At 45.8% G+C, this 21,040-nt stretch overlaps 1 protein-coding gene across 2 annotated transcripts in view; it reads left to right on the top strand.

Moving 5' to 3' along the window:
- LOC127587236 (carcinoembryonic antigen-related cell adhesion molecule 1-like) overlaps positions 1-21,040 on the top strand; it is a 37,780-nt gene that overhangs the window by 12,471 nt on the left and 4,269 nt on the right. For both annotated transcript variants that reach the window (XM_052045500.1, XM_052045501.1), the window contains exons 2-8: positions 135-452; positions 12,882-13,154; positions 13,536-13,796; positions 16,024-16,299; positions 17,043-17,166; positions 18,411-18,466; positions 18,902-18,966. In XM_052045500.1, the coding sequence (XP_051901460.1) occupies positions 135-452; positions 12,882-13,154; positions 13,536-13,796; positions 16,024-16,299; positions 17,043-17,166; positions 18,411-18,466; positions 18,902-18,966 (1,373 nt within the window). The remainder of the gene's footprint in view (positions 1-134; positions 453-12,881; positions 13,155-13,535; positions 13,797-16,023; positions 16,300-17,042; positions 17,167-18,410; positions 18,467-18,901; positions 18,967-21,040) is intronic.

The raw sequence follows: 21,040 nt of genomic DNA, 5'->3' as shown, positions 1-21,040 counted from the left end.
AATCACCACAGCGGCGGATGGTTGTAGAAAAGCAGATGAGCTTCCCAGAGACGATCTAATTATTGAGCTAAGTGCAAACTCTCGAGTCGCTCCGTTTCTTTCGCTTTTCCCTCACACGAATTTCTCTTCCTCAGGTGAGTCTCAGGTTTTTACCGTCCACGCAGAACACAGCCGGATCAATGTGACCGTCGGAGGAAATGCGTTATTTTCAGTGCGGCCGTCGGCCGAGGTCACCAGTGGGAGCTGGGCTTTCTATGGGAAATTAGTCCTCCAGTGGATCAATGCAAATGTGGTCTATGGTAGTGGGTACCAATCACGGGCTGAGTTATTCAGCTCCAACGGATCTCTCCTGCTGAGGTCGGTCAACATGTCTGACAGCGGGGAGTACATCGTGAACATGCTTACAAAGAGCGGCTCTTCAGCTTCAGCGACCATTACTCTGCGGGTCCTTGGTGAGTGAGACGTTGGTCCTGTTCAATCATTATTTCCGGACTTTTATTTTAATTTTATTCCTGTGTGAATGAATACAATTTAACCTTTACTATCTAACTCAATTGTTGGAGAATTCACTTTTTCGGAAAGAGAAATTATATCGAATGGATAGGATAGATCCGTATTCGATTCAGTTTGGGGTCCCTCCCGAACAGGCATCGGCCGGCCGGTCGGATTCGGGGAGAGGGTGCCTATGGGTGCAGAAAGCGGCGCCGTGTGAAGATGGCCGATCCTTCTTTTCAGACCGCTCGTCTCTCTGCTCTCTGTGACTGTGCCATTGTTAAAATACAAACTGCAGAGAACTACAGCCAGTTACACTTGGTCCTCCGCTCTCCAAAGTCCCCTCATTTCAACGTGATTTCGGCCCCGAACACCATGGGAAGTGTCGGCGGGATTTTGCGGCCCGCTAAATGACGTCCCTCTGGTGAATCGCCAATGTTTGCCCCCAGAGAAAGTTTTAACCTCAGTGAGCTGAAAGGTGAGAGAAACTCGGTGATGTTCCGGGTTTTCTTGGCCTCAGTACCACCGAAAGCGTGCAATTTGAGGGCCTCGCTCTCAAACTTAATCCTCACTGAGGTCTGTGACCAACTCACCCCTCAAACACAAAATCGCAGGTGAGCTGCTCCGCGGGAGGTCCGGGTCACCGGCACTCTCGTGTCCTGATCTCTGCATCATTCCAGGATGCCGAGTTAATCTCTGCCACATCTCAGTGTCTGCTTCGCATTGCTGCATTCGTTTATCGAGAGCAGCTGAACCCCAGGATCAAGGTCAGCTGACTTGAACTATTTTCCAACCTGGAGGAGACGTCTCTCGGGGACCAGGAGTTATCCAACTTCCTCCAATACACAAGCATTAGAGAAGACCAAGAAAGGTTACCAAGAAAGTAGATAAAGGGAAGGCTGTGGATGTTGTCAACAGGGACTTTAGTAAGGCCTTTGACAAGGCCTACTTGGGAGGTTAGTTCAGAAGGTTCAGACACTGGGTATCCATGGAAAGGTTGTAAACTGGACTGGAAATTGGCTGTGTGAGAGAAGACAGAGAGTGATAGTGGACAATTGTTTCTCAGACTGAAGGCCTGTGACTAGCGGTGTGCCTCAGGGATCTGTGCTGGGACCATTGTTGTTTGTTGTCTATATCAATGATCTAGATGATAATGTGGTAAATTGGATCAGCAAATTTGCTGATGACACTAAGATTAGAGGCGTAGTGGACAGCGAGGAATGATTTCAAACCTTGCAGAGGGATCTGGAGCAACTGGAAAATGGGCAAGAAAATGGCAGATGGAATTTAATGCAGACAAGTGGGAGGTGTTGTATTTTGGAAGGACATACACAGTAAATGGTAGGGCACTAAGGAGTGCGGAGGAACAAAGGGATCTGGGAGTTCAGATACATAATTCCCTGAAAGTAGCGTCACAGGTAGACAGGGTTGTAAAAAAGGCTTTTGGCATCCTGGCATTTATAAATCAAAGTATTGAGTATAGGACCTGGGATGTTATGGTGAGGTTATATAAGACATTGGTGAGGCCAAATTTGGAGTACTGTGTGCAGTTCTGGTCACCTAACTATAGGAAGGATATCAGTAAGTTTGAAAGAATGCAGGGTAGATTTACTAGAATGTTTCCGGGTCTTCAGGAGTTGAGTTACAGGGAGAGATTGAACAGGTTAGGACTTTATGCCTTGGGAGCGTAGAAGAATGAGGGGAGATTTGATAGAGGTTTACAAAATGAGGGAGGGTACAGACAGAATAAATGCGAGTAGGCTCTTTCCACCTTGATTAGGAGAGATACGTACGAGAGGACGTGGCCTTAGGGTGAAAGGGGAAAGGTTTAGGGAGAACATTAGGGGGAACTTCTTCACTCAAAGAGTGGTGGGAGCATGGAAGGGGCTGCCATCTGATGTAGTAAATGCGAGCTCACTTTTAAGTTTTAAGAGTAAATTGGATAGATACATGGACGGGAGAGGTCTGGAGGGTTATGGACTGGGTGCAGGTAAATGGGACGAGCGGAATAAAGTTTCGGCACAGACTAGAAGGGCCGAATGGCCTGTTTACCGTGCTGTATTTTTCTATGGTTCTATGGTTCCAAGACACTCAGCACTTTAGTGAGGTCTCCCTGACAGCTCCCTGGCAGAAGTGTCCCTGACAGGCCTGGAGAGTGTTTGGCAACAAAACAGCAGAAACCATCTGTGGAACCTCACTAGCTACCTCGGCTCTTTGAAGACCCCGGGGGTTCCCCAGGCAACCGTGATCTCCGCCCCATCATAGACACACCCCTCTGTCGTTTCCACCCCTTCTCTCTCGACGTGAGGCTTGTTTCTGACTTTATGGTTCTGAGAAATAATCAGAAACCTGTAACCCACCCCTGCAGACGCTGCCTGATCTACTGAGCATTACCTGCATTTTCTGTTCGCAATTCAGTTTCCCAGTATCTGTCTTATGTTTCCTTCCTCTCCCTTTGGGCATTGCCCTTCATCAGCACGTCCATGCTCCCCTGGGACGGCGTTCCCATCCGGCTCTGCAGCGTTCATTCACTCAAGGGCCACGCTTCCTAGTTTGTGCAGGCGTCTGATTGTATCGTGGGGTATCCAGCACAGAGACGCTCAACGTCCGTCTCAGCCCGGTAGCACCGTGTAACCCAACTACACTGTTCTGTGAATTGGGCCGTTGATTCTAGTGACAAACAACGTCAGACGTACGTTGGTTTTCGCTGGAAATAAAGGCGTCGTGCAATTTCTCTGTCAGTTAGTTCTTTGGTTTCCCCATGACCTCGGCCGTATTACCCAGATCTCATCTCTGTTGTGTGATTCCTGTGAACTGGGACCGAAGGGACCGGGAGTGCATGCCCATAGATGGTAGATGAGGAGGTAGATGAAGTGGTTCTGAAAGCACACTGGAGACTTGCAGTTATTGGCCAGAACGTGGTCTGTTTCTGCAGAACTCCATGACTCTGTAACATCGAATGTGTGAGTGGGAAAGTCACACTAGACCTGTGCAAATCATCAGCTTGTGCACAGAAGGAGCACAGTGTACAGTTCTTGTCCTCACAGAGCAGGAATGAAGTGACAACACTGGATGCTGCGAAAAGGAATTGGGAGGAATTGCTGAAGTTTCACAGTGAAGTAAGATCGAAGAAATTAGATTTGTTTTCGTTCCAACAGAAAAGGCCGCAGTGTTGGAATCATCAAATGCCCACAGAAAGATTTTGTTCTATGAGTAGAAAATTCAACTGGGAGGAGAATTGAGGCAGGATTGTGGAGGGGGGTAGAGTCATGGAGCCATGCAGCACGGAAACAGGCCCTTCGGCCCACCTAGTCTGTGCCGACCACCAAGCACCTCTTTCTATTTACCCCATTCTATTCTCCCCACATTCCCACCAACTTACCCCCAGAAACTACCGCTCACGTACACATTACGGCAATTGACACCTTGCGACCGACATGGCTTTTTGACGAATATTTGAGCATATTTAACCCAGCGGTGAGGCAGGAACTCGGGGCCGACACGGGCTCGTAGGATGTGAACTGGGAAACGGGGCGAGCCTGAGTAGTTCGTCGTCAGCTGGAATGGAGATGATTGGATGAGTGGATTCCTATCGGGGTTCTGACTGTTATGAACTCGGTGCGTGGTCTGACCAGAATATCCTCCCATTAGACAGGTCTTTACATGTCCTGCGTTCCATTGCTCTGTCCGTACACCCGAGTAGTTCCTCAGCTTCGTGATTGCAAAATGATCGGCGCACCAGGTGCACAGGATTGCCTGGATCTGGGTTCAATTATTCATTTATTGTGATTGTTCTTGTCTTGCTCCTGCAGGCCGTGATGGGCCAGAGAACCACCAGAATTTTCCCGGTGCCCTCATTGGGCTTTAAGAACGATAGTGTAAAGAGAGAAAGAGAATAAAACACGCCCCACATCTTGAGTGTTGAGGCCTGATAGAGGATGCGTTGTGCCGGGTATAGTTCTGTGCTGGTGAAAGAGGGAAATGCGACCTCACATTCCAAACATTGTCTGACTGTAACTGCCACAGGCAGTGAATACTTATTAATTATTTCCAAACCTAAGGACTGGAATGGAAATGAAGTCATTCAATTTCCTTGTTTTCAGATTTAGAAATCTTATACGAACTTTCTAAACCATGCATGACATCTTGGTTACATTTTTAAACGTGCATGTCAAAACAATGTGGGTTTGATTCCACCCGGGAAAGTTGATGGATAGCGCCATGATCCAGGATTATGCTTCTTTAGTTTTCTGTCAATCATTGACGGATCATGTGTTCCCTCGCTCATCCATTGTTAGAAATGGCTGAGGATATTTGACACCAAGTGTTAAGTCACGATCTCCATGGAATTACCCACAACATTACTTGTTCCTGCTCAATTGGCCAATTACACCAACATGTACAATGAAACCTGCAAATTATGAATCTGACCAGGAGGCTTCATGTTGGATGGTTTGATTTACACGGAGTCTGTGGGGCTCAGGTTTGTTTACATGTACGTGATTGTTTGCTTGAGCATTGTGAAGTGCAGGAATGGGGAAATGTAACCGCCCGCTGTTGATTATGTATTCAAAACTAACAGCAAACCACAGTACTGTACCATGACAACAATGATGATGATTAGAATGCGCAATGTATCAAGGATGTGGAGCTGTTCTGCCGTCCCTGTGGCGAACTTTAGTTTTGTCAACGACATTATTAACTGAGGCTGTAAAGTAATTGTGTTTCAGAGCCCCTACTCGTTTGTCTGCTCACACTTGTGTCTCACTTATTTCAATGGTGAATTGTCATGGTCTTCAAGCGATAAGAACTTTTGCTTTATTTCACACCGAGTTTATGAAAATGCAATGTTTCTCCAAGTGGCAGCCGATGTTCAGTTCTCAATCGGCCACCTGAATGTTTAACGGGGATTCCCTCCCCAGCGCCGCTGACTGGTCTAATATGAGTATTTACAACATTCTGTGTTTTCGTCTCTGATTTGCAGTATCTGCAGTATGTTGCTTCATGTGATACATATTCTTTGGGGATATACTTCCTGCACATTATATTACAAGTATTTCATGATCTGCTGTGTTTTAACATAACCTGTTTCTAAGCCCGTTATTACATCCAATGACACCAACCCAGTATAATACAATGACACAGTTAGCTTGACGTGCACCGCAAATGGGACGGATGTTTCGTATCTGTGGTTTATGAACAATAAGACAGTTAGCGCTGGCGGTAGGATTACCCTGAGTTCCAACAACAGCACTTGACGATCTCTGGGGTGCTGAAATCGGACGAGGAATTCACCTGCGATGCGTACAACTTGGTGAATAGGAACACCAGCGATCCATTTCTACTAAACATTCGCTGTAAGTGCCACTGTGGTGTTCCGTGTGATCTAACAGTGTGTGAAATATTGAATCATATCTCTGCGAATGTACTGGGTTTCACTGGCATGAGGTTCGATTGAATAATTTCAACCAATTGGTCGATGGGGAGCGGGAGAAAATTCCGTTTTCTCCTTTTCAGGCTATTTTAATATCTGTATTGACCAAATCCATCCTTACGACCATGGAACTATGTCCACGTGAACGTTTCTTCCTTTGATTAATATCTGTTAGTTTCCTTTGGCTGTTTCTGTATAACTGCGCGCGTTGGTGTGGAAACAATCTACATTTCAGCCCTCAAGCCCGTCTTCAACTTGGCAGACAACCAGAGGACAAGCCATGTTCCAAGGAACGTGTAACCCACAAAATAAAACCAAAAAACATACAATTGTCAAATTCACTCTTCAAAATAAGGCGTCAAAATAGTACCGTCAGATGCAGGTCCTTGGATCCTGATTTAATGGCAAAGTTACTTGTTTCGAAATTTTATTCAATGTTTTCAGTTAATTTTGATGCGTTTCCCTGAACGTACTTTTATTTATTTCATTACACAGATTTTTCTTTAATGTCATCTTTTAATTCTCCGCACATTCTGATCAACAATTTTCTGATTGTGTATCTGAGTGGTAGAATCTCAAGATTCTTCTACTCAGATACACACTGTGGACAATTCGCCCTGACCGATTCATCAACCAACCTAAACGTATTTGACTGTGGGAGGAAACCGGAGCACCCGGGCAAAGTCAAAACTTTCCTAGGGAAAACTTGCTAAATCCACACGGACGTGAGAGGAATAACATACTGTGGCCATAGTGGAGGTCAGGGATTTGCAGGAAAGTGGTTACAAACATTGTCTTCACTATTGTCCTCGGGGAAGGGAATCTGTCCTCAGTAACATGCCTGTCCTCAACATGGCTTCAGGCTCATCAATGTTGGCGGCTCTTTGCTAACACTTAATCCGGAAGAAATTAAGAATGAACAATGAATGTTGGTCCAAGCAGTGATGGTTGATTCCCCTGGAGAAATGAAGACGAAAACATTGTCCTGTCCAATCAGCCTCGATTGAGAAGAAAGGGTGGATTGGGATCACGGATGGATTCTGATTGTGTCCTGCAGCTTATTTGTTTTCCTGAAGGGCATAAATGAACTAGACAAGTTTCAAAATAAGTCCCGTAGTTTCATAAATGTTGATGTTGAGCCTTATTGATTTTGGATAGAATTAAAGCTGTTGAGAGACAAAATTTGCAAACGATCCTGCAACACACAAATTAATGAATTCAATACAAAGCAGGTCCTGTCGTCAATTCATTTACCTTGTTATGTCGGGAGAAATGCAGGAGTGGTGCAGGAATAAAGCAAGGGAAAAACAACGGTTTTCCATTTTATGTTCTACGCACAAGAGTCGTTTGTAATCCTCACTGGAGAGTCGGGAGGTTGCACCAAAAGCAAACGTTGCCCCACCATCCTTCCGAGCAGAAACAGCCCCTTCTCTGCCAGGTGGCTTTTCACCATGACGACAGCTGCCCCCTCAGGATAAAGGTCGTACCGGCCACTGTCCTCCAGAACTTGCTGACTTCACAGCAAGTATGATGTCCAGATAACTCTGCACTTGTCTGGCAGAGCAGATTGCATCATAGTTTGTGCAAGTGGCCATCATCTGCTGAAAGGTGGTGTTTCCATACCGATTTCTTCTGTTCTGAGTGTGATCATTTGGGAATGGATAGCCTGAGTGGTGCAGTGGCTTCTCTGTATTGAGACGGATGGAGTTGCCTGGTGACGGGATGGCGATGTGGTTTAGAATCCTGGGTGACATTCTGTAAAACGACTGTGTATTTGTTTTAGATGGACCGGAAAATCTAACCATTTCCGTCAGCCCAGAACATGCCGCGCACGGTACCGGGTCAAACGTATTTTTTTCGTGTTCAGCTGTATCGAACCCCGCTGCTGAATTCCAGTGGTATTTCAATGGTTCATCTCTTCAACAAATTGGACAGCGCCTATTTCTTGTAGACTTATCCATGAATGAAACTGGCAGTTACACTTGTGAGGCGTTTAATAATCTAACCAAACGATCGAGTTTAACAAAACGAGACTTTCTCGTCCTAGGTATGTATTATATCGAGAGGTGGTGGATGAGTCGGAGTTCTGTAATGTAAAGTCAGAGACAGTGTATTTGTTGATACACTTTCAGCACCTGGTATGGTATAGCCTAGTTTTGAGCAAAGTATCCTCGAGGTATTAGTATACAGCTTTGGGCTTGCAACGGACGTTCCTATGATAATAGCCAATATGAGTTTGTTTGTTGTGTGTGATAACAACTTTAATTAGTTTAACAACATCGATACTTACTTTGCACTTTGTTTCATTGCCGGTAAAGAAAGGTTATATTGATGGGTTTGGATTAATCATGTGTGCGTTAGAAATTCTCCTCTGTGCTGACCTGTATTTTTCAATCATCATTCTCATTGCCAAGTGACCCTTGTCTGTATTGAATTGATCTGCACTTCTTTATTCATGTGGAATGCTGAAGACCATTTCGTTGACATTCCCCCAGGTCGATTTTGAACCCTAGTACCTGAAAGTCCTTTCTTTTCCGTATTCCGCAGCAGGCAGGTCATCGGTGATGTGGCCGGCTCTGAGGCTTAGCGGGGAGGGTGAAGTCCAATTGCGATAGTTGACAGACAAGAGATTTTGTGGCTGCAAAAGGAAGGCCACGACGGTGTTTTGTCTCCCGGGTTCCAGAGTCAAGGATGTCTCAGAGCGCTGTAGAACATTCTCAAGCAAGAGGGTGAGCAGCCAAATATCGTGTTGCACATTGACATCATTCTAGGAAGAAAGGGGGAAGACGTCCTGCTCAGTGTAGATATGGTGTTACGAAAGAAACTGAAGAGCAGAACCTCGAAGGTAGTGATCTCTGGATTACTCTGGATCAGCTGCTAGTCAGGACAGGTATTGAATGGTAGACCAGATTAATGTGTGGATGAGGAGCTGATTCATCGGGCAGGGTTTCAGGTTCTTGGGTCATTGGAATCTCTTCTGGGGCAGGGACAACCGGCACAAGAGGGACGGGTGACCTTAACTGGAGGGGAACCGATATACTGGCCGGGAGGTTCGCAAGTGCTGCGTGGGAGTCTTTAAACTGGTTTGGCGGGGGGATGGGAAGCAGAGTACCAGGTAATAAAGTGGAAGACTTAGACCAAAGTGTCATAACCAGTAACTCTGTAACGAAGGACAGGCAGGATCATGGTAATAGACACGATGGGACGGACGGAATGGTGCGTTTATTTCAATGCCATGAGTGTAAGGGGTATGGGTGATAAACATGGAGCATGAATCAATACACGGAACTATGATGTTGTGGACAATGCAGAGACTAAAAGAGTATTGTGTGATTGTGTGTGTGTGTGTGGGGGGGGGGGGAGGAGGCAGGCACTATCAATGAGGAACAACATCACAGTTGTAAGTGAATACTTTGTTTCTGTATTTAGCAAGGAGAAGGGCGTGGATGATGGTGATATCACTGTGGAGAGTGCTAATATGCGAGGGCATTTTGAGATTAAGGAGGAGGGGAGGAGGTAGTGTTGGGTCGCTTGGAAGAAATTAAGGTGGATGTCCCCAGGACCTGATGTATATACCCCAGTTTATTGAGAGAGTCAAGAGATGATATTGCGGGACTCTTGACCAAGATCTTCGTATCCTTTCCAGCTACAGGCAGGTCCCGGAGGACTGGCGAGTAGACAATGTTTTTCTATTGTTTAATAAGGGAACTGTGGATAATCCTGGTAATTACAGACCGGTGAGTCTCACGTCATTGTGTGGGCAGCTGTTGGAGAGGATTCAAAGGTATGAGATCTTCGAGAATTTGGAAAACCATGGCCTAATTAGGGACGGTCTGCATGGTTTTGTGCATGTCAAATCGTGTCTTACTGTCTTCATTGTGTTTTCTGAGGAGGTGACAAAGGTGATTGATGAGGGTAGGGCTGTAGAGGCTGTCTACATGGATTTTAGTGAGGCATTTGACATGGTATCACATGGTCGGCTTTTCAAGAATATTGAGACGCGTGGAATCCACTTTGACTTGGCCGTTTGGATTCAGAATTGGCTTGCCCATAGATAACAGCAGGGAGTGGTCTATGGAACCGATTCTAGCTGGAGTTCCGTGACCGGTTGTGTGCTGCACAGATCGATGTATCTTGGATGAAAACGTGGATTGGTGGATTAGTAAATTCGCAGAGATACAAAGATTGTTGACATTGTGGATAGTGAGGAACTTTGCCAAAGGATGCAGCGGGATGAAGATCAATTGTAGATCTGGGCGGAGAAATGGCAGATTGAGTTAAATTCGGCCAATGGTGAGGTGCTGCACTTTAGGAGATCAAATGTAAAGGGACAGTACACATTCAATGGTAGGGCTATTAACAGCGTTGGTCGACTGAGGGATCTTGGGGTCCAAGTGCATAACTCCCTGACAGTGGCTGCGCAAGTTGGTAGGGTCATAATGAAGAAGTAGGACATACTTGCCTTTCTTAGACGAGGAACTGAGTTCAAGAGTCAGGAAGGGAAGCTGCAGTTTCTTAAACTCTGTTTAGGCCGCATCTGGAGTATTGCATTCAGTTCGAGTCGCCCCATTACGAAAAGGATATGGAGACTTTGGAGAGGGTGCAGAAGAGGTTTATCAGGACGCTTCTTGGATTAGAGGGCATATGATATAAGGAGAGGTTGGACAAGTTTGGGTTGTTTCCTCTGGAGCGGCGCAGGCTGAGGGGAGACCTGATAGAGATTTACAACATTATGAGAGGAACAGTCATTGAGACAACCGGTATCCTATTTCCCAGGGTCGAAATGTCTAATACCAGAGGACATGTATCTAAGGTGTGTGTGTGTGTGTGTGTGTGTGGGGGGGGGGGGTGGTGTTGGTGGTTGGTGGTGGTAAGATCAAACGAGATGTGCGGGGAAGTACTTTTTACACAGAGTGTGGGGGTGCCTGGAATGTGCTGCCAGAGGTGGTAGTGGAGGCAGATACGAGAGAGTCATTTACGACGCTCTTGGACAGGCATATGGATGTGCAGACAATGGAGGGATATGGACATTGTGCAAGCAGAAGGGCTCAGTTTACATCGACGTTTAATTACTAGTTTAATTGATTCCGCACACCATGGCGGGCCGAAGGGCCTGTTCATGTGCTATACTGTTCTCCGTTGTATGTTTGGGTGAGACAGTGAGTTAAAATTAGGGGATGGAAATAGTGTCGATTCAGTCTAATAAAAGTATGGACAGAAAATCTGTCGGGAAGGGGAAGGGGATTGACAAAAACATTCTTGTTTTGTTAGCAGAGGTTGAAGGACCGAATGCCCAACGTGAATTGCAGCAGCTCTATAAATGAATTGTCTCCTCATAAATGAACACCTGGAATTTGTCTATTGAAGCCATTCACTCCCGACACCCGCATCCGCCTGTTCAATGTGAGGTGCTCACAGCAGAGGGGTTTGTCAGTTTGCGCAGGCGCAGTTGGCTGAGTGCATCAGGTGGAGCGATGGAACGTCAAACCCCACTTCTGCCTCTCGGCGCCGCCTCTGCCGAGGTGCCGTGTGAACGCTGCACTTCTCACGACACTTGATTTGTGATAAAGATGATAACTGAGGTCCCATCGGTCCTCTGGTTTGTGTGCTGTTGATACCATCGCAGGCTGAGAAAAATAGGCAGTTTTCCGAGCGCTGAGACCAACATTTATCGCTCGCCGTTGGAGCAGTTTATCCAGCCTGGCTTGGGGGCCTCGTCAGTGGTTGTCTAGCAGCTCTCTCGACTTTACCTGGGAGAGAAATGCAGGAGGTCAGCAGATGCGAATAAAGGGAAGGAATGTGAGATGATCAGCGTCTGTCGCCCAGGGAGATGGAAAGGGCTGTTCAGGAGGTGGTTAGTAAATTTGCGGACGACACCAATGTTGGTGATGTGGACAGTGAAGAAAGTTATCTTAAATTACCACAGGATCCAGATGAACCGAGGAAATGGGCCAAGGAAAGGCAGATGTAACTGAACTCAAATGCAAGGTGTTGCATTTTGGTAATTTAAACCAGACCAGGAGTTGCACAGTAAATGGCATGGTCCAGGATAGTGTTGTAGAACAGAGAGACCGAGGTGTACATGTACATAGTCCCTGAAAGTGGTAGACAAGGTGGTGAAAAAGGCACTTTGCGTGCTTGCTTTCATCGGTCAGGGCATTGAGTATTGGAGTTGGGACGTGATGTTACAGCTGTCCAAGTCATATTGGTGAGTGCGCACTTGCAATACCGTGTCTTGTTCTGGTCGCCCAGCTGTAGGAAGGGTGTCCTTCAGCTGGGAAGGGTACAGAAAGGATTCACGAGGAAGTCACAGGAATGGGGGGGGGGGGTGGCTCTTTCAGTGATGAGGCTGCATAGGCTGAGACCAAAGCCAGGGGGGTGGTCAGTAAGGTGGGTGGTCAGCAGGGTAGGGAAGTCTAAATGTAAAAGACATCGGTGTAAGGTGAGAGTGGGAAGATTTGAAAAGGACCTGAGGGACAGCTTTATCACACAGAGGCTGGTGGATATATGGAACAAACTGCCAGAGGAGGTGGTGGAGGCGGGTACAATTTCAAAGTTCTAAAGAAGTTCAGACAGGCAAACGGGAAAGGCTCGGCCAGACAACTTGGTCGGCATTGACTCGTTGCGCCGAAGGGCCTCTTTGTGTGGTGGTGCATAAATCTATAACTTTGGGAGTATTGGCTACCCCCCAACCCCCGGCGAGAGAATTAAAATAAAATCCAGGTCTGTGGGTGACGAAAGAAGTGACCTGTCTCCAGCGCAGTATCTGCATCTCAATACTTAGCTCAACGGATATGTCGCTCTCGGTAGAATATAAGTATTTTTAATGCTTTCTTATTCTGCATTGTAAATCAGTCGATGCGCAAATTCATCTTTCAGATTTGGAACAGAATCTATAATCTTCCAGATTTGCGTCTTCAAGTCTTGTGCACTAACTAAGCTCATGTGTTCACAGAGCCTGTTTCCAAACCCATCATGCAATCCACTGCCACCGACGTAGTAGAATACCGCACCGTGATATTGACCTGCATCGCAACAGGCACAGAGGTCTCTTATCTGTGGCTTCAAGACAATATCGTTATAATTCCTGGTGGCAGGTTTGAACTGGGTGCCGGTAATAGCACATTCACTATTCCTCGAGTGTTACGGACAGATGGACCGTTCAGCTGCCGTGCAGATAACTTGATTAGTGGAAGGACAAGCGACCCGTTTTATCTTAATGTTTACTGTAAGTGTCCCGAGAGATCAATCGTTGAACAGTGTATCGCCAGTCCTGCTGGGCACAGGGTTCCGAGAGAGGGAAAGTGGGGACGGTAGCACAGTGATGACCTCTTTAGATCAACGCCAGAATTATTGGACAGTCGAATGGGAGACGTGTCCGAATCTACCTCAGTAGCTGGGGAACTTAAGTTCAAATCGGGAACGTCAAGATGAAAAGCCCAGTCTCAGTAACGGTGACCATTAAACTGGCGCTCTGTTTGCACTAATAGAATCCGTGTTGGTGTGCACTCTCTGTGGTGATGGGCTCCTGTTCCTCTCCCGCTCTGCTTCTCTGTTGCAATTTCCGTTTGTGCAAATGACCGCAATCCATTTTGTGCGTTTGTTTTAGACGGACCGGATTGTCCACATGTCACCACTGACGCTGACTCCGCTATTCGCTTTGCCGGAAGCACCATCACGTCAACATGTTTCGCACAGTCGAGCCCAGCTGCTGATCTGGATTGGTATCTGAACGGATCCTATCTACAAACTGGGCAACAGCTCATCCTTGAGACTATTTCTGTTGGGGACATGGGGAACTACACTTGTCAGGCCTATAACCGTATGACAGGAAGGTACATTGCCTCAACCGTGCAAATAATTGTGCTCGGTAGGTGATCCATTTCTCCCCTTCCTGTCGTGATGTGTTCAACGGTGATGGTGCACACTGGGTGATTGAACTAATCGTCTGAATCTGATCAGAATATCGATTCAGTATACAGTAACTATCCACAATTCTGCATGTTGAAGAATAAGGGTGTTGATTAAGAAAATTCAACTCGGAATTCCTTTTTCTGATCGAATTAGAAATGACCCTTTTTATTATTTGCAGTTAAGTCTTTCCAGTTGAAGTTATGGAATGAAAATGTCGAACAGTTTTAGCCCTCAGTCTCAAACCTCTTATTGCCCGTGTACTGTCAAATGAAAATCTCAACACTGATCACGTCAGTGACGGAGGCCGATAAACGATGAGTGCAGTCGGTCACTTTGCCTCCCAGGACAACTGGAAATGGACGCCTTAGTCTCGTCCTCAGCCTTGTCAAATTAACCTGCCCCGGGGCATAGATTTGATTAAACTAACTGTTCTGAGCTCCAGCAAAAGGATGAGTCTGTTTTCTCGAGTGAAAAGCAGGCCAAGGGGCGACCTTTAAAAATGTTGTCTGATCACAAGCAGCGGAGCGCGTCAGGCAGTCATGTGCGGAGAGTAACTGTTACTGTTCCAGTTTGAAGTCCTGTAATACTTAACATGGTGAAAGGAGTGGACGTGAAGAGGACGAATCCCCCTTCTTGGGAGAGGATGATCTGGACACCGTCAACTGTAGAGTCAGCAGAAAAATCAATGGGAAATTGAGGGGAAAAAATTATCTGAGTGTCAGTGTGTTGCACGCCCAGATAGAACTGTGCCCCAAATGCTGGTTTGTTGGTTTATTATTATTATTATTATTGTCTCATGTTCCGAGGTAAAGTGATGACCTGCCTCGCATTCCGTTTATACAGATCAATTCATTACACAGTGCATCGAGGTAGTGCAAGGGAAAACAATAACGGAATGCAGAATAAAGTATATCAGCTACATAGAAAGTGCATTGCAGGTAGACAGTAAGGTGCAAGGTCATGACGAGGTAGATTGTGAGGACAATTGAGGGGCGTCACCGTAGCGTAGTGGTTAGCGCGACGCTATTACAGCGCCAGCGATAGGGGTCGACTCCCGTCGCTGTCTGTATGGAGTTTGTACGTTCTCTCCAATGTCTACGTGGGTTTCCTCCGGGTGCTCCGGTTTCCTCCCACATTCTAAAAGACGTACGGGAAGGTTAATATGGGGTTTAAAATGGGCGGCGCGGACTCGTTGGGCCGGAAGGGCCTTTTACCACGCTATAAATAAAAAAACGAGATATTCTCGTGCTGGGGCACCATTGAATAGTTTATAAGAGCGAGACAGAAGTTGTCCTTGAGCCTTGTTTGTGAGGATGGTTCCACCGGTCGTGGCATTTAGTTAGAGGTTGAAAAGCATTGAGGACGATGGGAGTCGATAATTACACCGAGAGAGTTGGACGAAGACGGTGAGGACGAGTTTAGAGATTAGCACGGATTGTTTAGGCTGAATGGACTGTTTCTATGCTCTGTGCCATAATTCATCTGATGGTTTGCATCGATGCGAAGTGACGACTGTGTTGCATCAGTTACTTTGGTCGACCATCATGGATCCTGACCTTACCTTTATTTGGAATGGATTCTGTGAATCAGGAGCCACATCTTGACAGACACAGCATGAGATGGTTTCACCGGGTTTGCCGGTTCAAGTGGCATTAACTCCAGACTGAAGGCATGTTACCCACTGCTGCTTGTAATGCCGTGAGGATTCTCAGTGTGACTATATAGTGAATGCAATCAACACTTTCGAACCTTGCACTAGTTTTCATCATGACCTCATTCCAAATGCAATTCCCAGTTGGATTTATCTTTCCTATATAATTTACGTCCCTTGAAAGGTACTGCCTGAATTCTTTTCCCTTTACAAATTACTGCCTCCAGCAGCGCCATCAGGACATGAAATAAATTTGCATGTGCTTTATTTTTATCAATGCATTCAAAATTAGCTTGTTGATAGGAGGCCGGGGATATGTTATGGGTCATATTTTTGATTGGATGTCTGTGACCAGCGATGTACCACAGGGATCAATGCTCAGACCCTTTCTGTTATATCAGAAATGTTTGATGTTAGCGGTTTCGAGAAGCGGGAGATTAGGCAGGTGAAGAGGTGGGTATCGATGAGCTGGTGAAATGTGATGTACAGTGGCTGATGGAACTGAATCACGACATTTCAATTTTATTTACAGAGGTCGTGTCTGACATCACTGTCTCGACCAACGATTCCACTCCAGTGGAAAACGTCGATGCCATAGCACTGACCTGTCACGCCTTGGGCACTGTTCAGACGCGGACATGGTTGAAAAACAACCAACGCATCAAGAAAACCGGTAGAATATCTACATCTCCCGACAATTCTGAACTAACGATAACTAGTGTGAATAGAAATGATGCAGGGACATACAAGTGCATCGTCAGCAACAGTTTCAGCAGTGGAGCTGGAGAGACCTACGTGCAAGTTTACTGTGAGTATGCAGGCAAATAACAACGTTAGTTTGTATCTGATATATCTGAGTACAGAGTCGACACATATTCTCGATTTATAGATGAGTCAGAGGTGGTCAGAATTCTGCCGCAGTCTCCAGTTGATGCAAATCTTGGAACAAATCTGACATTAACATGCTCCGCTCTGTCAGTCCCCTGTGGTGAATATGCCTGGTACAACGGGAGCAGTCCGCCCCAGACAGGGCAGGAGCTCACGCTTGTGTCAGGGAGTTGGTTTACAGAGGGAATTATACATGTCGGGTTATTAACTGTGTTACCGATTGGGTTAGTAAGTTTACTGTTGCGGTGACCACACAAGGTGAGTGAATATTTCTCTGCTTGTTCTACTCACTCCCGCTGATTAAAGGGCCAAACATTTCCCTTGCCCGAACATCCCCCTGTCTCCCTCCCCTCTTATTTCAAACTGGATAATCACGAAGAAAGATCCGTCATGAGACTTCTTAATGTTGTCAGGAACGTTGAATGTTCTGGAGAGAATGTAAATCGACTTCGCCATTCGCCAGCCCCCAATTGATTTAATCTCCCCACTTAGGGTCAGAACAGATGAGGTTATATTCCTGTTTTGAGAAAAGCGATTTTGACAAAATACGATTCTAAATATACCCTGATAAATTAATTTTAAAAAGGTGTTCGCCATACAAATGCACATTGTTACTGAAAGGAATTTGTTTCCCTGATGTAATTTTTTGTTTGTGTGTGTTAGCACCGTTAACAGATGCCTGTTGTACCCTCTGCCCTGGTGCCATCGCGGGCATCGTCCTTGGTCTACTTGGTGTGGGTCTGATCAGCGGAATGAGTGGTTGGTTGATCGGAAGGAAAACTGGCGGGTAAATGCGTTTTCTTCCGAATATTGTTTCTAACTTTAATTATTGCAAGATCATGCACGTAGAACTGGTCTCGAAATTACAGTCTCAGAACCAGTGCCATTCACATAACAGACATATCAGACGAAATAACATGAAGCCCGTGGCCCCAAAGGGACTGATTGCATGAAGTGGAATTTACGATGTTAGAGGTTAATGGAGAAAGTTACAGACAAAGGAGCTGGCGGATCTCAATGGGTCAGGCCGCATCTGTGGAGAGAAATGGAGGGTTGATGTTTCGGGTCGAGAGTTTTCCCGAGGACTGGAAAGAAAGAGGGGAGATCGCCAGTTTAAAAAGTTAGGGGAAGAGGTGGAGCAAGAGCTGACGGGTGATAGGTGTATCCAGAGAGAGGATGATAGGCAGGTGAGAGTGGGGTAGAACGAGAATGGGTATCAGGAGCTGGGAGGAGATACAGTGCTATGTAAAAATATGGGCACCCCTGGTCAAAATTTCTGATACTGTGAATAGCTAAGCGAGTAAAAGATGACCCGATTTCCAAAAGGCATAAATTTAAAGATGACACATTTCTTTAATATTTTAAGTAAGATTACATTTTTTTCTCCATCTTTTAAAGTTTCAAAATAACAAAAAAGGAGAAGGGCCCGAAGCAAAGGTTTGGGCACCCTGCATGGTCAGTACTTAGTAACACCACCTTTGGCAAGTGTCACAGCTTGTAAACGCTTTCTGGAGCCAGCTTAGAGTCTTTCAATTCTTGTTTGGGGGATTCTTGCCCATTCTTCCTTGCAAAAGGCTTCTAGTTCTGTGAGATTCTTGGGGTTTCAATGACTCACTTTTACTCTGTCGATAACAACCAACCTCTGTCCACACATCATGCGTTAATTAATCCAAACTCCAGTTACAATGGAGCAGTGGGTAAATTTGCACCTCCGGTCTCGTTATCAAGTAGGACAGGGCGTGTTCGGACGTGTGGCGGATAACGATGTAAATGTGACGCTTTATAGGGTAATAAGTGTACTGCCGGCCAAATGGCCAGACCAAATAACTTAATCTTCCCCGATTCAACTTCACAGTCAGTGCTGTTGAGGTAGAGCAGTGATGAAATAGGGCATCGGATAGTTGGAATTGCTTCAAGGAATAACTGGAAAGCTAGTCAATTGGATTTCAGAAGCAGTTCTGACTCGATGCATCAGTCTAAGGAAAGAACTTCCTGCAGAATTCACTTTTTGACCTGTTCATGTTTATTCAGGGTGAAAGGTCCACCCCAGGCGAAGTATGGCAAGAGCATCACTTCAGGAGGAAAGAGTGAGTGAACTCCTTCTCATCTGCTCTGTTGCTGTACCCATGGAAAGAATAACATTTCCTCTAGCTCTGGGAATTGATCTGATGAAATGCGAGTCACCCGGTACATAAGCTGGATATATGCATCTTAATGAACGGTCACTGATTCCGCTGTTGTGCTACACGTTTTGCCAGTTAAATAAGTTGAACTTTTCAACTCAATACTAGAATGTGAGTGGGGAAGGGGAATACGAGTTTATGCAAAGCGAATCTCTCTGTATTTTGGTCATAATATGGTCTCAGTTACTGGAGGTATCTTGATCTGCTCATAGCCGGGAGGGGTCATGAAAGTAATTTGATAGCTGGTGCAGTGAATGGAGCCGGATAGATTTCCTCTGTGCTGAATAACTTCTCCTGATGCATCTGGCTGCTGTGGCTAAATGTGTTTTATTTCCATAGGCACATTGGCCACAAACACCGCGAACACATTGCAGACCTATGAAAATTTCCCAAGGAATGAACAGGTTGGTACCTGGTATTATATTCATGATCTCAGGTTTTGATTTAAGAAGAGGGGATTTTGTCTTGCAGCCATTTGAGTAATTTTGCATTTGGCAGCTGTGAATTGGAGGCATCAGATTTCCATGCCCGAGTCCTGTGTCGGACTTCTTAATCTTCTCCATTCACGGGCCAGGGCCGTTGATGACAACGCCCGCAATTGTTGTCGGCCCCTGATTGTCCTTGACCTTGATCTGTAGAGTCAGTTTAATGTCAACAACATGGGTGGGTCTGGAGTCACACAGGTAGGGAAGGCTGGGTAAGAATGGCAGATTTCTGTCTGAGATCATTTGTTGGGCCTGGTGGTTGTTTATGACAAGCAGCAGGACATGATTATCATCACTTTAGGCCACAGTTTTTCATGCATGTTTCAGATATTAGTTAAAATTGAACCCCCTGCTTCCACGTCAGGTATAAACTCGTGCCTCATGAGGAACGTTTAAGAAGACGAGTTGCTCGTCAAGGAACAACCACCATATCACTGTCGTGGTGCACGTAGGTCCCAACAATATAGTGATAAACAGGATGAGTTCCTGCAATCCGAATTTAGGGAGCCAGGAGATAAGTTACAAAGTAGGACCTCAAAGGTAATAACCTCAGGATTGCTATCTGTGCCAGGAGCTGGTCATGGTAGGAATTTCAGTACAGTTTGGAGGAATATGCTGGTAATGGTAGGAATTTCAGTACAGTTTGGAGGAATATGCAGCTTGAGCAGTTGTGCAGGAGGGAGGGTTTAGGATTTCCTGAGGCATTGAAACCGGTTTTTGGGAAGGTGGGACCTGAATAAACCGGACGATCCACATCTGGGCAGGACTGGGATCAATGTCCTTAGGGGATTGTTTGCTCGTGATGTTGTGGAGGTTAAATCTAATATGGCAGGGGGATGGGAATCCATGCAGAAAGACAGAGGGCCGCAAATAAGAGACTAAAACAAAGGTTAGAAAAGAGAAAAGTAAGAATGGAGTACAGAAAAGTCAAATTCAAGGGGCCCCAAGGTTGAGAGAATCTGAAAGACACGTTATCTGAATGCCAGCTGTATTCGAAACAAGGTCAGTGAACTTGTGGCACAAATGAGTAGAAATGGGTACGATTCAGTGGCCATTACAGAAACGTGGTTGCAGGGTAGAGATGACTGGGAATTAAATATACAAGGGAATCAGATAATGCATGAGGATAGGCAGAACGTTTGGGAAGGTGGGGTAGCGCTCTCAATGAAGCATGAGATCAGGCCGATCGTCAGAAACGGTATGAGATCGAAGGAGTAGAATGTTGAGTCCATCTGGGTGGAGGTTAGGACGAGTAAAGGGAAAATGTCACCGGCGTGAGTTCTCTATCGGCCACAGCATAATAACATTACAGTGGCACAGATAATAAACATCTCTGATGCATGTAAGAATGGAAAGGTAGTTGTCCTGGAGGACTTAACTTCCACATAGATTGGGCGAATCAAGTTGGTGGAGGAAGTCTTGAGGACTTCATAAAATATATCCGCGATAGCTTCCTTGAACCTACAAGGGAAAATGTTATCGTAGATCTAGTTTCGTGCAATAAGACAGGTAAAATTAACGACCTGGTAGTTTGGGATCCACTTGGAAAAGGAGATCACAGTAGGACTGAATTTCCCATGCAGATGGAGGGCTCAGCAGGTCCTTCCGAAACCAGTGTATTATGTCTAAGCAAGGGAAATACAACTGGATGAGGGAGAGTTGGCTAGCGTATACTGGAAACACATGATACATGGTGGGACAGTTGAGGAACAGTGGAAGACTTTGAACCAGATTTTTCATGGTGCTCAGAAAGGATATTCCAGTTAAAGGCAAGGACAGTGAGAGTGGGGAGGGACAGCCTTGGACAACTGAGGAAATAAAAGAAGCTACCAAGCTGAAAGCTGATGCATACAGAGTCGCCAAGTGTAGTGGGAAACTTGAAGATTGGGAAAAGTTTAAAAAGCAGCAAAGAACAGCCAGGCAAGCAATAAGGAAAGGGAAGATAGATTATGGAAGTAAACTAGCACAAAATGCAAGAACACATTGTAAAAGG

The sequence above is a fragment of the Pristis pectinata genome, chromosome 39, assembly GCF_009764475.1.
Source record: "Pristis pectinata isolate sPriPec2 chromosome 39, sPriPec2.1.pri, whole genome shotgun sequence".
NCBI lineage: Eukaryota > Metazoa > Chordata > Chondrichthyes > Rhinopristiformes > Pristidae > Pristis > Pristis pectinata.
This window is presented reverse-complemented; position numbering and strand designations above follow the sequence as displayed.